The sequence below is a fragment of the Primulina eburnea genome, chromosome 15 (assembly GCF_022965805.1).
Source record: "Primulina eburnea isolate SZY01 chromosome 15, ASM2296580v1, whole genome shotgun sequence".
In the NCBI taxonomy this organism is placed as follows: Eukaryota; Viridiplantae; Streptophyta; class Magnoliopsida; order Lamiales; family Gesneriaceae; genus Primulina; species Primulina eburnea.
Window position 1 is genome coordinate 18,852,203 of NC_133115.1, and position 18,224 is coordinate 18,870,426.

Here is an 18,224-nt window from a genome sequence, read left to right on the forward strand (position 1 = left end):
CAACAAGGCGAATTTGACTGTTGCAATCTCATAAAAGTACAAAAACTTTCCAAACGGTTATATTCCTGTGTCTAACGTATATATAATTGTTGGAGCCTATACATACAACATATTAAATATCAAACAAGAGCTTTTGAAGAAGATTTAAAGCATGAGAAGTTAGCATGAATATATCAGCTAGTTGAGAGCACAAGACCTTGTGAGAGGATACATTTGAGATGTACACTGTAAATGATAAATTCCTCACATATACAAGAGAGTTGGATTTCAAAGATTAGTTGAGTGGGTCTTGCACAAAAACAATAAACTTGTGTATGTAGTCTTTGCATATGAGACATGAAACAATATGCTGATTGTGAGCTGCTGTCTACAATCTTGAGTGCTAGGAGTTCAGTTAGGCAATAGCGTAAGTCCTAGATGAATGGATTTGTACAGAGAGTAGTATAAATCAAAGTCTTCTAGTAAATCCTTCTCGAGGTGGAAGAAGGGTTGACGTAGGAACATTTGAAGTTTTCGAACATCCATAAACAAATTTATGTCTATTTGTTTATTGCATTTACTTATCATTTCCATTGTTTTAAAAATGCATTGTAGAAGCATTTTATGTGTTCTTCAAATACAAAATTATTGCATACCAAATGTTTGATAAAATGCTTCAACAAAAATATTTTTTACTCATTCAACTTTCATATATCTTAAATGCTTTACAAAATATTTAATCGATTTCTATGGAAGATTATTTCGAGTGTCTTCCCTTTTGTTTGAAAACGAAACTCGATTTATTTCATCGTTGTTCAATATTTCAATAATCTAGCTATTGTAACTCAACGATGATATCTCTAATTGATACTGTAACATTTATTGTCAAAAACAGAAAATACTACATGAGATATTTGACAAGAGAGAGACACTTGACCTCGAAGAGTTTTAGAAGAATCGTGACCGAACCGTGAATTATTTGATTAATATGATTAATGATCATAATACAACTCTAACTACTTCTCCTACTAGTTAGACAATAAAACTTATTGGAAATTTTTGACAAGGGGAAAACTATAAAATAAAAGAGTCCTAGTAAAATTTTAACTTAATCCATTGAAATTATATATATGACAATACATTTAAAATTTATATATAAGAATTTTTTCTCAGCTCACATCGCTCAAAATCGTCCACAATACTTAGAGTTCATCCCACGGCCGAGACAACCATTCCACAAAAGTGCATTGCCGCTGCCCCATCGGAATACTGCCGTGCAGCCACCAGAATCTTACAAATTTCCAGTAATTGATTCTTAATTTAAATTTTGTCTAGATTTTTTGTGCAATTTAGACAGAACAAAACTTTTAATCGTGGACTTAATTATTGGATATTGAAGAAATGTTACTTCAAGTAGATAATGTGTAAGGATTTAAAAAACTACAATAGTTTGATACTTGAGATCATTTATAAGGATTTATAAAACTACAATAGTTTGATATGTATGGTTTAAAATACAAAGATAAATAAACTCTATAATTAATGAATTTGAATCATATTACGTTTAATCGTATTTTTCATTGCGGCTTTTTGTTACGAGAAAACTATAATCCAAACGGATGCTGACGAAACATATTTAACTAATTGATTTTCGAAGGAAGCTAGACTGGAGCAACATTCTATCAGCTTGGATCATTTGAGCCCCTGCCGAGATCGATCGAATCCCAAGTTACGGAAATGGCCCGTGTCTTTCAGTTGGAGTGGTCGTGAGGATGTTACTCAAAAGGCATCATGCCCTCGTTGAGGTTTAAACGCTCTTTTGCTTTCTTTGATTCCCAACTAAGATCTCGCAGTTTCTTCGTAAAGAGGCTAGAATCCTACATGGATACGAAGCCCTTTTCCTCGGGAAACAATTCTTCACAGCCAGTAGTACACCACGGTATAGCAGCAGCAGATGAAACCCCCGTTAGCCTACAAGAATGGCAAGCTTGGGGCACCACCTCTCCTGTACCCTATATGGTTAATCAAGTCATTCGAGACTTGAAAATGTTGGAAAAGGAAACAGATTCCCACATGACTTTTGACGGCAACCATGGCAGCCTCTCGGTAAAAAATCCAAACTTTCATCCACTAATATTGACAATGTAGGGGGGTTTATGTGTTGATTTGCTTTTGTATATATCAGTGGAATTGTGGTTTCCCGTTCTTTTGTTTTCCATTTCTTGGGTTTTGGTTTTTTGCACCTTTTAGTGGTGTGGAATAGGGTAGAAGGCGATGGGGTTGGATTTGGAGTGTTGGGAACATAAATGGAATCTTGTTATGTTTTATTGTATCGAATCTTTTTTACTCGAATTCATTGTTGGTTTTGTGGGGAGCTCTTGTATCCAAACGAAGGTTAAAATTGGTGCCTGAAAATTTTCAGTTGCTAACATTATGTATTGAGATCTAAATGGATCAGTAGCTGTAATTTTGGGAAATACTTCCACCAAGATTAGATAATATTTTTAGAATATGGGAATTCAGGTGACCAATTTCTGAAGCCATAGAACAATTCATCCATTGCATAAACTTCTATAGCAACATAGCGTGCTTCAATGTGAGTAAAAACCTTCGATTACATCATATAGCTAGAAACAAATAACTGAAAATTTTCAACAACTTGTTTAAATATTCACGCTAACTTATGGCACATAAGCTCTTACAATGCTTGATACTACCATTTCTAGTGTATTTATGTACTTTAAAAGAATGGCTGCCTCAAAGTTAGTGAATAATGAGATCTCAACATTGAGGCACATGCCCCATCGATTAATAACTTTCCAACTTCTTTAGCGTGCAAGGCGAGTTAGGTGTTAATTCTTACTGGGATAATATATTCGTTTCTGTTTTTGAGCAATACTGTATAATTGGCATCAAAATGGTTTTTGTTTCAATAGTAATAAGGATGCTTTGAGAGCCAATATTTCCCATTACATCTCTTAGCCTCTACAACAAATAGCATCTTCGTAACCTCGACCGTGACAAACTTCAATGCCCATGAGTAGCGTGTCATTCTCAGAGACATTTGCACCTTTTACTTATATTTTGGCATTTCGCTATAATGTAAAGGCCCATCCATGTTTCAATCCTTGTTTTTTTTTTTTTTACATTTTTTTCCTGAACACAGTAGAAGATTGGACATGCTTGACAATATGTGCAACCAAAGTTATCCGCATCATCCCCCACTCACTGTGTTTTGTCTGGCTGCATACAATTTCTGCATTAACTTTTAATTCCCTTTTGTTGATCTTTGCAGGGAGATTTCAAGGTGCAAGAGGACATAAAACATAGGGCAAAATATGCATCGTTAGGTGATTCCGAGGAAAAACTCCAATTCTTTTCTGCTCGACAAATAGCATGCCGACTACTTGGAAGCAGGGGTTATCTGTGTCAGAAAGTACGTTGTTTGCTTGGTAATTGTTTTATTTCAGCTCTCATCTATTTTTATAGGTGTACAGTGATCGATTTTCCACTTTTTTGAAAGATTAGCATCTTTAATATCATGAGTTTATTGGAATTTATGGCTTGATTATTCTTTATTTTTATCCAGATCACTATCTCTTGAGTTATTTTGTTTAAAAAACTTTTTGTAGTGCTGGCTCGCCTCGGAAGATTGTATGTGTTCAAGAGTGACAACTTGTTCTCTTGCGAAACAACTGCATATCTGGTTATATATGCACCCAAAGGTTGTACAACATTTCATTTTGCCTTCCCATTTAAAACATTAGTTTTTTATTTAATTTTGTATCATCTGAGAAGATCATCGGATGGTGGATGATCTATTCGTGGCAGGATTTTTTGAGGCAGAATAATACTGGGAAGTTATTGTGGCAAGTGTTTGGCGTTCGTTCTACAACTTTGTGTTTGTTTGGGATCAGTGAACATGAAGAAAAGATGTGGAATGTATTCCAACTAGAAGGTTTGACTTCTACCTCTGTCTTAGTAAATATTGGTTTGCAATCGAAATTATGACTGGAATTTATGCCTTCTCTGTGTACACTTTTCCATAGTTCCATTTAAAGTCATTCTTCATTTTTGTTTATGGAATTCATAAGTTATATGAAGCACAATCTATAGAGATTCATTATCCTCTTTATCATGTCTACATGTTGTCATTGACTTCATATGTTGGGATTCTTTCTTGAAGTTCACATAATTTCCGGATGGTATCTTAATAATGACTACTCTTTCTTTGGAATTACGATTTGGCATTTGTTTTTAATCTAAAAGTATGACAAGTTTCTATTGTTGGAATATTGATACCATCAAAGATTGAATTTGAAATGGGTACAACAAATTTTGTAGTATTTCCATTTCTGGAAAGTGCAGAATCATGGGAGATGAGATCCAAAACAATACACTGAAGGTACCTATGTCAAACTCTCCAAAGCTAGAACATGGTTTTTATTAGGGAATAGACTCAATGATTGCATAACAATTGGAAATTGAATTCCAGTGATAGTTTTAAATTGGTTTAAGGTGTCATTCCTTCGAATAATGAAGATGACAAGTCTAGGTTGAATGCCAAAAAGAATGAATCTTGATAATTTAGATTTATTCAACAAGAGCATGAAAAAGATTCTCAAGTTGAAGAAAACTCATTAAGCCTTTAGATGACTGATTGAGTAGACTTAGCCCATAGCCAATTAATTTAATATTAAACTTGAATTAAGTTGATCCACTTCAAACTTGCATGCATTATCCTTCCATTGTTCTTGTTTGAAATCAAAATAACTCGATCTTCTACGACCATGATTTTGTGGAAATGGTAAACATCTCAAAGCCCCTGATTGGTTCTCAATTCAATTGTACATTAATCTCAGGAAAGTTCGCATCAATTGGAGATACTTTTTTGTTAGTTTAATTAGGTTCTTCTGTTGCAGAAATTGCAACAGTTGGTGTTTTAAATGTGATAATTTTCTTTCTACTTTTGTTCATTCACTGTCCATCGAACTTCTTGTCCATTGTATATGCTTGTGTTCTACTGCGAACTTTTAGATATAATTGCTGATATTTTTCGTTTATGTTACAAACTTTGGAATGGTGATATGACAGGCTTCTGATTTTAATACATGATTTTCAGGCAGAAACAAGGTTTGGTGCCTTTATCCAAATAAGAATGCGACGACATTTTCTGTTAGAGATATTGTGTCCCATTCCTGGGATTTAGAAAGACAAGTAATAACAGTAAACTCTCTCATGAATATATATCTTAGCCTGGTTGTAATTTTTCTCATGAAGGCATGCTTTGGTCACGATGTAATTTCACATTCCATATTTTCTTTTAGTCCATTTGGGTTTGAAAATAAACTGTGTAGGATCGGTATGTGATTGTAATAGCCGAAAAAACAAATATTATGATCATACTTGAGAGAGAATATATAGAAGAATACCATCTCTTGTATTCAGTGTACTAAAAAATATACTGTACATGCACTAATGTGTTTATATACTATGACTGATAATAACAGCAAAACTTTTGCTAACTACTATAACTTCTTTACTAAGTACCTATAAAACTCCCCCTCAAGATGAACGGTGGATGTCTTTGACGTTCGTCTTGCTTAGCAAACACGAAAAACTAGCAAGGGGCAAGGGTTTGGTGAATAAGTGTGCAAGTTGGTGCTGGGAATGAACTGACAAGCTTGATGGAGCCATCATTAACCTTTTCACGAACAAAATGGCAGTCGATGTCGATATGTTTAGCGCGTTCATGGAATGTCGGATTTGTCGCGATGTGGTGGGTGGCCTTGTTATCGCATAATAACATTGTGGGTACAGTAAGATTGATTGACATATCCGGCATGTTGTAGTTGACATAGCCCGATACTCGGCCTCGGTAGAGGTGTTGGGAAATTACCCCGAAGCGATGCCGATCACGATGATAATATAGTGCCGAAAAATTGCGGAATAAAATAATCAACAACAATACAAATATTTACGTGGTTCACCCAAGATAGGTTACGTCCACGGAGCTACTGCAGATCTTTTATAACCGGAAGAAATATTACAACAAGTGTATACAATAATACACTAAATATCTCACACTCCCAACCCGAGTATAACCGAGAAAATATTTTCTCTAACTCACACAAGAGAACACTCAACACTCAAATGCTCTCTCTATTTTTCGAAGCTTTGTAATTGCTTCTGTTTTGGGATGATTTTAAAGTGCAAATGATGCACTTATTTATAGCTGCGATCCTCCCGTGTGAACAAAAGGGAATGCATTTCTTCTTCTGCCGGCCACCATTCAACCTTTTCAAATTTGACACGTTTTGGTATTAAATGCATCGGCCCCACTTTTACCTAACAAGAGGAACGAGATATAGTGGTATGTTTCTTGGCCTTCCAAGAAACCATTGCATCTCCAAGAAAGATGCAAAACCCTGTTATGGACTTCCTGAAGTTGGTGCACGAACCTCGGTCAGCGTCAGAGAAGCCTTTGAGTTGCAGGGGAGATGAGGCAGGAAAAAACATTCTTTGTCCTGGAGTGCATTTGAGATAGCGAAGCAGATGATGAACTGTCTGTAGGTGGGGAGTGCGAGGATGTGCCACAAACTTGCTAAGCTGATGAACTGCAAAGGTGATATCGGGGTGCGAAATAGTTAAGTATGATAGGTGACCAATGAGGCTCTTGTAGTGTGAGGAGTCACTTAGAACATCACCATTATCAGAGTTGAGAGCAAATTGGGATCCATGGCAACATTTACAGGTTTGGATGATAAGTAGCCCTTGTCTTCCAGAAGTTTGAGCGTGTAATTGCGTTGGGAAAGAACAATGCCAGTAGCTGATCGAGGTATCTCCAAACCCAAGAAAAATTTCAATTCACCAAGATCTTTGAGTTAAATTGTTGATTAAGGACTAGCTTGACAAATTCAATCATATTTATTTGGAACGCAAGGCGCCCTTAAGTGCTTGGGTGTCTTGGGGCCTGAGGCGCGAGGCGCAAGACAAAGCACACACTTTATCGAAGTAAATCACATTTGACATAATTTTAAAATTCAACTTATATAAAGTAATTTATAATATTTAAATTAAATATTTTCACAAAGATAACAATCAATATAATTAAAATTCATTGATAGATAATGTAACATAAATCATAACCATCAAAAAACTCAATCATCAAAAAATTCATTACTAAGTCTTAAATGCTCAGAATATTAAGGGAAAAAATTCAAAATTGTAAATCATCAAATTATTCTTCGTTCTCCAGTGATGTTTCAGAAATTCATATGTTGGGAGCATCTATGTCTTCACTCTTCAGTGAAATAGAAAAGAAGACATGGGCAGAAAGTTTCCTTCCTTTTAATTGAAGTGAGATTCCAAAAAGGGATATGGCAGAATTCACAAAGTTTCCTGCCAGAAACAAACCTATATTAAATAGGTATTTGGTAAATTTCAGAAAGTGAGATTACCTCGAGCCATGGATCTTGATTGAACGTTGAGGGAGCAGCGCTGGTATATGGCAGAATTCAGAAAGTGATATTACCTTTATTAACTTCGAAGACTGGCTCATTGCAAGTGCAAGGACTTTTACTGTCACAAGTTTGGCAACTGGAGAAAAAGTCTCTACAGAATTGACGCTCTCTTGTAGAGTATAACCCTTGGCAACAAGAAGGGCTTTGTGCCTCTCAATAGACCCCGAAGAGTTGAACTTGATTTTTATAGACCCAATGATAATCAAAGAAGTGCATACTTGGAGGATGGGGGACCACACTCCAAGTATCATTTACTTCCATAACATCCAATTCAGTCTTCGTAGCATCACGCCACTCTGGATATTTAACTGCTTGATGAAAAAATTGTTGTTCATAGTGTGTAGACACATTGGGGACCAAATTTTTGTAGGATGGAGACAATGCATCACAACTAATGGAACCAGATAAAGGATAACGATTGGAGGGAGAAGCACCAAGTGACAGATTATCAATGAGGAGATTGCAATGATAATCTTGCAAGTGGGATGGGATGTCCTTGTAGATTAGCGAATAGGTACCGCAACCGAAGCAAGCTCTTTTATGGGCTGTTGAGTGGTAGGAATTGTCTTGGGAGATAGGTGTGGGCAAGTCCGTTTGGTTGACTGGTAACACCAAATTAGGGAATGGGTCAACATCTTCCACCGGCGTCAGACAAGAGATGGAGGGAAAGGACACCTTGGTGAAAAACATCACGAGTGACAAAAAGTTGTTTTTGCAAGTCATAAAGCATGTATCCCTTGATGCCAGGGGGATACACAACAAACACACAAGGTTTTGCTCGAGGATCAAACTTTGTGCGAGAATCAGATAACATGGAGGCGAAGTAGAGACAACCAAACACCCTCAAGGAAGAGTAATCAATGAGGAATTGATATAGTAGCTCAAAGGGAGATTGGTTGTGTAAGATAGTGGATGGTGTTATTAATCAGAAAAGTTGCTGTCAAGACACATTCCGTCCAGAGAGAAATTGGAAGGCGAGCTTGAAAATATATAGCAAGCTTAGGCAACATTCAGCAGGTGTTTGATGCTTGCGTTCAACAATCGAGTTTTGTTGAGGACGCTCATCACAAGAAAGTTGGTGGAGAACTCCATTTTCATTTAAAAAGTCACCAAACCGCAATTTTTTCGCATATCCGACCGAAACACTTTTATAGTTTCATGAAACTGAGTATCAACCATGTGAAAGAATCTTGGAACAACATCAAGCGCATCAGACTTGTTACGAAGTAAGTACATCCAAGTAAAACGCATACAATCGTCAACCAGTGTAAGAAAATAACGATAACCAAAAGAGGACACAACGTGATACATGAACAAGATCAAGAGGATGCAAATCCAATCTATTATGCGAAACAAAGGTTAATTTTATCTGCTTAGCCCATACTTGTTAAGGTGAGCGGCTAAACCAGGCGACCCCTGTGTACACAAGCACAGCAGATTACTTACGTCTGGGCTCGCCTTTGAAGGCTCAGGCGCGCAATCACGGCGCGCCTGAGTGACCTTTTTTTTTTTTAAGGAAAGTCATATATATTGCCTTTTTAAAAATAACATCTCAATAATCTATATCAGAAAAATAAATAGCAGTAGTAGATAAAAAAAAGTAGCTTAATAATTTCAAGTTTTGCATATAATAGTAGTAAATAAATATATTTTTCTGAAAAATGGTTAGCACGCCTTACTTCGATAAGGTGCGTGGCTCGCCTTGCGTCTCAGGCTCCAGGGCCACTTTGCGCCTTGGTGTGCCTTGCGCCTTTAACGGCTATGGCTTAGCCAATGGACATATATACCATGAGTTATGAACATGTCTACCCGAGGTATCACACGGTAAATGTTTATTCAACACCGCTAACCTTTGATCTGATAGATGTCCTAACCTATTGTGCCAAGTTTGTACAGAAACTTTGTATAGAAACTTTACTCATATACACATGAGACGAGGTATGCTGCAGATCATCCTTGTGAAGCACGTACAGATCATCGAGTCTCCTACCCTTGTCAATCATCCTCTTGTGGTGGGAGTCCTTAATAATAAAAGAGTCGGGAGAGGAAGCCACAGAAAAACTGGAGGCACGTGTGAGTGCGCTGATAGAAGAGATTAAATTTGAACTTTGGCACATATAGGACATCGTCCGACACCAATCGAGAACCAATACGTACATCACCACTAAGTAGCACTGGCACACGGGAGTTATCAGGCAGTGTAGAAGTATTCTCCACAGATTTTTTTATTATGAAACAAGGTAAGGTGCGCTCATATATGGTGGGAAGCACCAAAGTCAAGATCAATAGTTAAGCATCGAAAAAAATTGGTGCTGAATAACCGAGAAACATGTACCGTTGGAGTGTGGGGCAGCATCAAATTCCGGTGGGGTGGTATGGGATGCCGTAGTGAGCTGGTTAAATAGCAGGGATATCAACTGCTGACATTTGGAGGTGTTGAGAGTTTGAAAGAAACTCCCAAATTGTCAGGCACACGAGGAGAAGAAGGAGATTCCTGAATAGTTGCAGAAACATTGTTGACAGCTGCTGAAGGTGGAGTGGGAGAAGGAGGTTGTTGGAATTCTGTAACATTTATCCGGAGTGTGACCAGGAGATCGACAGGCGGTACAGTGGGGCGCTCTTGCTTGGGACCTTTGGAATGACCAGCACTAGGAGTTGGGGCAGCCCCTTTATTTGAACGATTTGCCTTAACATTGAAGGCCAAAGTGTTCAAAGAATCAGACGATGAACCAAATGAACTAGTAATGTTTCTTTGGCGTTCCTCTTGCAAGACAAATGCGAAAAACTTGCTGATCGGTGGAAGGGGATCCACGAGAAGTAACTGGCCCCGGATGTGAGCAAACGAATCATTGAGTCCCATGAGAAAAGACATCACATATTCTCGCTGAAAGTAATTTTGAACCTCTTTAACCCCACCGCATGAACACTTTCCACAATTACAACTTGGTTTATAATTTTCAAGCTCTTCCCAAATTGTCTTTATTTTGGTGAAATAGATGCTAACCGAGTTTGTTTCTGAGAGAGACAAGCAAGATCACGATGCAATTGAAACATTCGGGGACCATTACTCTGTTGGAATCGTGATCATTCCAAATATCAGCCGGAGATTCGGAGAAGAGAATACTAGCAGAGATTTCTTTCGACACTGAATTGAGGATCCAATAAATTACGATGCTATTGCTTCGTAACCTAGCAGAAAGTAGCCCAAAATCACCATCATCGGGATGTTTAATCGAGCCATTGATAAACCCTAGCTTATTCTTAGCAGATAGGGCAATCAACATAGAACGACTCCAAACAATGTAATTGTCACCATTGAGAGGCGGCGAGACCAGATTCATACCTGGATTATCAGCGTGATGTAGAAAATATAGATCCAAAGGATCATCATAGGCAGATCTGCCAATTGATGCAGCTCTGGAATCGGAAATGCCATTGGAGATCCAATCGATTGCAGGAAAAGAACGAATCCAAAGAAGACAGATCAAACAACAGGTACGAGGTTCCTAGAATTACGTTTGCAATACCATTTCTCGATCATACTCGAGAGAGAACATGAAGAAGAGGCTATTCTAATCTTCCCAATTCTAGTGTGAACTAGCTTCTTTACTCGGCCCCGTCCAGTAAGGTGCGAGGACTGAAGCAATACAGACTGTTTTTCTTATTATCTTCCAATAACAATATACAGTCCGAATATATAGTTGATGTGATCCCATCAACGAAGGAAACAAAATAACAAACTAAGGAAACAGAATAACCTAAATTTAATCAAATCTAATCAAACCTAAATAACTAAGGAAACAAAATAACAAACTAAGGAAACAGAATAACCTAAATCTAATCAAATCTAAATAATAAATAAATATTATTCTTCTACACTCCCCCTCAAACTGAGATGTATATATTATGCAAACCAAGCCTGGAGTTTAATTAATTGAAAGCAGCTCTTGGAAGTGCTTTGGTGAGAATATCAGCAATCTGGTGTCGTGTTGGAACATAACTGAGTTGAACAATTACATTGTTCACCTTCTCTGATATGAAATGTCTATCGATCTCAATATGTTTAGTTCTGTCATGATGGACAAAATTCTTGGCTATACTGATGGCAGCTTGACTGTCACAAAACATCTTTACTTTGTCTTGTGTCTGAACCTTGAGCTCTTTTAACAGCCTTTGAAGCCACATTCCTGCACAAATTCCTAATGCCAAGGCACGGTACTCTGATTCAGCACTACTGCGAGAAATAATAGCTTGCTTTTTGCTTCTCCACGTCACAAGGTTACCCCAAACATATGAACATTAACCACTGATTGATCTTCTATCTGTTAGTTCTCCTGCCCAACTAACATTAGTGTAGATTTCTACATCCTGATTTTTAGACTCTCTAAATAGAAGACCGTGTCCTGGAGTTGTCTTCAGGTATTTCAAAATTCGAATCACTGCTTCCATACGATCCTCATTTGGATCATTCATGTGTTGACTGACTACACTGACAGAGAATGCAATGTCAGGTCTAGTATGAGATAGATAGATGAGCTTACCAACTAGTCTCTGATACCTTCCTTTATCCACAAGGTTGCTGTCCTCACTCTTGATCATCTTCTTATTAGGATCCATAGGCGTGTCAACAGGTTTGCATCCAAGTAAACCTGTTTCGCTTAACAAGTCTAGAATATATTTTCTCTGGGATATGATAATTCCTTCTTTGGACCGAGCCACTTCCATTCCTAGAAAATACTTCATGTTCCCAAGGTCCTTGATATCAAACTCCGCAGCCAACATATTTTGAGACTGATAATTTCCTCTGAATCATCTCCTGTCAGTATGATATCATCATCATATACTATGAGAATGGCAATTTTCCCTCCTGGTTTGCTTTTTACAAACAATGTATGATCTGCCTGACACTGGTGATACTCATGAGCGATCACAACCTTAGCAAACCTATCAAACCGAGCTCGTGGTGACTATTTCAGGCCATACAGGGACTTTTTAAGTTTACATACTAACCGCTGTTTGGCTTGGTTTCCATTCCTGGAGGGATAGTCATATAAACTTCTTCTTCTAAATCCCCATTCAGGAAGACATTTTTTACATCAAGTTGGTGAAGAGGCCAATCCAGATTCACTGCAAGAGAGAGTAAAACTCGAACTGTGTTGAGTTTGGCAACTGGAGCAAATGTCTTCTGGTAGTCAATCCCATATGACTGCGTGAAACCTTTGGCCACAAGTCTAGCCTTGAATATTTCAACATTGTCATCTGCTTTGTATTTTACTGTGAATACCTACTTACAACCAACTGGGTTTTTGCCATGTGGCAGCTCTACAAGAGTCCATGTATTGTTCATTTCTAAAGCCTTAAACTACTCTTCAACTGCCTTCTTCCATGCTGGAATTTTAGAGCTTCCTGTACAGAATGAGGCACTTTTTTGATGTCAAGAGTTGAAATAAATGTTCTGTATGCAGGCAGCAACTTCCCATAGGCAACATGCTTCTCAATAGGATGATTAGTGCACCCTCTAACACCTTTCCGATGGGCGACTGGCTGATCCAAATCATCAATCATATAATCATCATGGGCATGAGAGTCTGGTGCTGATGATTGAGAATTCTGAGTTGGAATGATGTCCTGTATATGCTCGATGGGTTTTCTCCTTCTATAGACACGTAGTTCGAAGTTGTAAGTGTCGACTTGTGGTGTTTTAAATCAAGTGGAGCAGATTCAGTAGTAGGAGTAGCAAAGGTTGGAATTATTTCAGGCCTGGGTATGGACACAGAAGTGGACATTTGTTGGGCTGGTGCAGGAACTATTTCAGGCTCGAGAAGATACACAGGACAGGGTATTTGTTGGGCTGGTAAATCATTGATATCGAGGAAAGGATCCGAAGTCCGGGTTTTCCCATGAAAGTCGGATCTGGAGAAGTAGGGCTGATGTTCAAAGAATGCTACATTCATGGTGTTGTATACTCTTTGAGTGATTGGAGAGTAACACTTGTAACCTTTTTGGTTGGAGGAGTATCCAATAAATATACACTTTAGAGATCTTGGATCGAATTTAGTGCGATGATGTTGGTGAATGTGAACAAAGGAAGAACATCCAAAAATTTTGAGTGGTAGATCTGAAGAAAAGGACTGAATGTGAGGATAGGCATTGAGAAGTGTCTTACGGGGGGTTTGAAATTTTAAAACTCGGCTTGGCATCCTATTAATGAGGTAAGTTGCAGTAAGAATGGCCTCTCCTATAAATACTTAGGGACATTGTTGGTGAACATGATACTAGTAAGTGTCTATTTTTCCTTTCTGCCACTCCATTTTGTTGTGGGGTATCCACACAAGAACTTATCTGAATGATACCGTGTTTGGAAAAATAAGATCCAAGGACAAAGTTGAAGTAATCCTTAGCATTATCAGTCTTAAGAACTTTGATCTTGCTCTGGAATTGGGTGGATATCATGGAATGAAAGGTGTGGAAGATCATGGATGTTTCTGATTTTTCCTTCATGAGAAAGGTCCAAGTAGTTCTTGTGTGATCATCTATGAATGTAACAAACCACCTAGCCCATTAATATTCTTGATGCATGCGGGTCCCCAGATATCACTATGAATTATAGAGAATGGAGATGAAGGTTTGTATTGTAGGCTCGGATAGATACTTCTTGTATGTTTAGCAAGGTGACAAAATTCACATTGGTAAACACTTGAACTTTTATTAATTAATAGATAGGGAAACAACTTTCCTATATAATCAAAGTTAGGATGACCAAGACGAAGATCCCATAACATAACTTGGCTTTCAATAGACGCTAAATTAGAAAAAGACACATAATTTAGGAAACACTTGACTGAATTTGATGTAGGACCAAGGCCCGGTGAGTGAACTTGTCTACTGAGGAGATTATTTCCTTTGAGCAAATACAGGCCATCATGCATCTCAGCACTGCCAATCACCTTCCCCGAATCCACTTGCCTGAAAATCACAAAGATTGGAATAGAACTTAGTCACACAATTAAGATCCCGCGTAAGTCGGCTGATAGAAATTCAATTACAATTCAATTTTGGAACATAAAGAACACAAGAAAGTTGAAGGTCCTTTGTCAATTGAATTGATCATATTTCTGCCACAGGTGATAAAGAGCCATCAGCTATTCGGACTCCGGAATTATTCGTGCACGGCTGATAAATTTTTATGAGGCTGGAGTCTCCAGTCATGTGATCTGAGGCCCTTGAGTCGATTATCCATGGCTGTAAGGATTTATTTTTGACAATATGAGTGTAGGACATGATACCTTGGTGTGCAAGAAGCACCGTGTGTGACTCGGCAGGTGCGTGGAATGGTTGTCCGGGGCTCGATGTTTGATTTAGCATTTTCTGCAATGCCTCTATTTGCTCTCTAGTGAAAGGACTACCCTCGGTAGTAATCTCTGTGGTTGTGGCATTATTTGCACGGGTTTCTCTCTCAACCCGAGTGTTGGATGGCTTCCAATCTACTGGTTTGCCGTCTAATTTCCAGCAAGTAGCCTTGACATGACCCAGTTTCTTGCAATGGTCACACCAGGGCTGTCCCTTGCCAGACCTATTGGGTTGAAAAGAATTGTGGGTGAATAAAGCCGAGCCTTCCACATCGGAGGAAGTGACTTCCGAGGAAGATGTATTTGATGTCATGCCGTAGTTAGTGCCGTATTTAGTCATGCGTATGGCTGAACGACTAAGGACGAAGAAGGGACTGAGGGCTGCCGTACTAATAAAAATGAAAAGAGGCGGCTAGGGACGGCTTCTGCCGGACAAATAAGAAAGAAAAGAGGCAGGCTAGGGTACCGAGATTGGCTCTGTTTCCTTAGTTTGTTATTCTGTTTCCTTAGTTGATGGGATCACATTAATTATATATTCGGACTTATCACTGTAATTGGCGCCGCTGCAACGCCTATCTTATTTGACATTACACCCGAGCGTAGGTGAAGCACGTCGCTTAAAGTGTGCGGCGACCTGGCAATTCGTGTTAATTGTTTGAACTAATATCCATGTGAAAAGTTGTGACGCAATAGTTGGTTGGTTGTCACAGATCTAATACCAACGGTGATATATATTTTATGGTGCTAGGCTATCACCGACATAGCACCAAGCACTCCTCCTTTATCCAGGATGGTGACAAGCCCTCTCAATGAATGGAGTTAAGCATTCGTATTCAATGGATTACTAAAAATAGCCTATGTAGTGGTCCTTTGATTTATGTCTTTCTTATAACCTATATGTCTGGGCAAACTACTGATGATTCTAATTTGATGTTCAAAGGTAGGATTTTGAAACAGAACAATGATTTCAGTTCCAACTGATAAATTGGATTCTAACATAAGTCCAATTAGTTTAGCAGGCAAAGTTTTTTAGCAATGAAATGATAAATATTACAGTGTTACAAATTGCTCATCAGATGATGAATGTGTAATTTGATCTATCCGGGTCAATTTTAAAATGCTTTTAGTTTTTCCCTTGATGTACTGAAGCATCGTACCTCTTACTTTGTGTTGAATGCCAATTAATGATCCCTTATTTCACAGGAAAATGGAGATGACACCATGAATTTTATCTTAATTGATGGTACTTGGAACAATTCAAATGCAATGTTTAGACGTTTGCAGGTATTTCAGAAAATAGTATGTTTTCTTATTTTCCAGAGTTTCTTTCTAATTAGCTTTCCTTGGATTTCCTCTGAAAATTCATGAACTTCTGTAAAGCATTAACATGTATAACTAATATTGATTTGGAAAAAAGAGTTGATGATGTGTAGTTTTTGATTCCTTGAGTATTCCTCAAGAATTGGTTTCAACAAATTTAATCTTGTTTGGTTTTGTTTTTACTTTACTCCCTAGAACGTATATTTTTTAATTTCAATATCTCCCGACATAATTATTATTTTAATTCAATTTTTCGTTACTTTTCAAAAATACAAGGGTTTTTTGTATTCACCTATCATGTATTTGATGTAGTAGACAATTGCCTCCTTTATCAAGACTACCTCTGTTATTAAGTGCAAAATTGATAATATGTAAGAAATGTAAATGTCACTAGTTAGGATACTGGATGTCGGTATTATCAGAACACGATTTGAGAGTGAATCCAGATTTAGGCATGTTGTTTTATCTTGAACTTTCCAAGATATAATTCAATTTTAATTCAGTTTTTCGTTAGTTTTCAAAATAAGGGATTTTGAATATTTAATGTAGTTGACAATTGCCTCCCTTATCAAGAGTTACATCTCTTATCAAGTGCAAAACTGATAACATGTAACAGATATAAATGTCAAATACATTAAATACAAGAGAGCTGTTTAGGATACTAGATGTCGATATTATCATAACATTATTTGAGAGTGAATCAAGATTTAGGCATATTGTTATATCTTGAACTTGTATTTTATACAGGATCGAGCTAAATTAATCTGGGGAAATGAACTTCATTGCATATCTCTGAACATCGGTGTATCTTCGATGCATGAACTTAGGTACAGCAGTCAAAATCTCATATAATATGGTGCCATAAGCTTTTGTGAATCTACTGCCATTTTGAGCCTTGTTTTATATATGATTCTGTTTCTGAGTTTCAGACCCCAACCATCGTGGGATCGCACATGCACAGCAGCTGCTGCAATAGGCCTACTTTATGAACTCCAACATGTTCAAGAATTCAGTTCCTTTGAATTGGACAAACAGGCGGAAGCCATTGAACATTCATTGGAGGTTTTGTTGGAAGCACTCACAACACGAAGGCTTCGAATGGGTAGGTCCATTTCTCGTAGAGGAAGACACAATGATGACATTTGCTAACGACAATGAAGCTAATTTTGCTATATATACATGTAATAAATTTATCGTTGAAGGAGATTTTATCGTAGATAAGTTATTGCTGTTTAGTTATCAAATGAATGAAATATCATGATTCATGAGGGCATGTTTTTTCTTTTACTAGTCCCATGTCATACATTAGAGAAGAAAGGGGTAGCAGCGGCATCAGTGGAGACCCTTAGATCAATCTTTCATTTCTTTGGAACTTTAACGACTTTTGAAATGTTTCAGTGCTTATATTTTTGTAGAACAATTTTAACATTTTATTACTTATCCCATGGAACGGTTGGTTTTTCAGAAAATGTTTCGGGTTCAGGTTACTAAATTATTTGTGGGATCTTTTGTAAAAAAATTAACCAGTTCAATTTCATTGTGAATGTTGATGTGGTATCATTCATGTCAGTGTCATGTTAGCACGTTACATAAAAAAAATGACCAAAATTGCAAAAAAGTACAAGATATGTCAAAACTAAAATGATCAAAATGGGTAAATCAACATGTATATAGATCAAAATTATAATTTGTTTAAAAAATAGTAAGTTAAAACTCTGATTATGCTATTAAATTTGCAGTTGAAATTAACATATTGAGAACTTTTAGTGATATAGTACGTGTATTTTTACCGTGTCTATTATGAAATTATGCTGAATTAAAGATCTGAAAGACAAAAAAAAAACTAACAATTTGAACTATTTTTTTGTAATATCTCGGCATCTCGATTTTCTACAGGGGATTTATAACAAACTTGAGCTCAATACAGGAGCTTCTCTGTCGTTTACCAATATTAGCATGACGAATTATTTTTAAGTTGTGGTTTGAAAATAATATTTGCTTCCGTTGTTACATTAAAACATTAAATCTTTTTATCAGTTTATTTTATGAATGA

General features: G+C 37.3%; 1 protein-coding gene across 2 annotated transcripts; it reads left to right on the plus strand.

Annotated features, from left to right (window-relative positions):
* The first annotated feature begins 1,500 nt into the window (after positions 1-1,500).
* On the plus strand, positions 1,501-17,436 carry LOC140813729 (uncharacterized). 2 transcript variants are annotated; one of them, XM_073172392.1, is made up of 8 exons: positions 1,501-2,085; positions 3,275-3,415; positions 3,612-3,704; positions 3,811-3,937; positions 5,102-5,205; positions 16,055-16,135; positions 16,919-16,998; positions 17,101-17,436. In XM_073172392.1, the coding sequence occupies exons 1-8, from the start codon at positions 1,771-1,773 to the stop codon at positions 17,318-17,320; spliced, it is 1,161 nt and encodes a 386-aa protein (XP_073028493.1). In that variant the 5' UTR covers positions 1,501-1,770; the 3' UTR covers positions 17,321-17,436. The 2 variants fall into 2 exon arrangements, with proteins under 2 accessions (XP_073028493.1, XP_073028494.1); XM_073172393.1 differs by having other exon boundaries at positions 1,503-2,085; positions 5,102-5,196.
* The last annotated feature ends 788 nt before the right edge of the window (positions 17,437-18,224 follow it).

Bases quoted from the DNA above. Each gene is read 5' to 3' on its own strand.
- LOC140813729 (XM_073172392.1), top strand. From the start codon at position 1,771: ATGCCCTCGTTGAGGTTTAAACGCTCTTTTGCTTTCTTTGATTCCCAA. The intron at 2,086-3,274 runs GTAAAAAATCCA...TGATCTTTGCAG, and splicing joins GCAACCATGGCAGCCTCTCG to GGAGATTTCAAGGTGCAAGA. The intron at 5,206-16,054 runs GTAAACTCTCTC...CTTATTTCACAG, and splicing joins TAGAAAGACAAGTAATAACA to GAAAATGGAGATGACACCAT.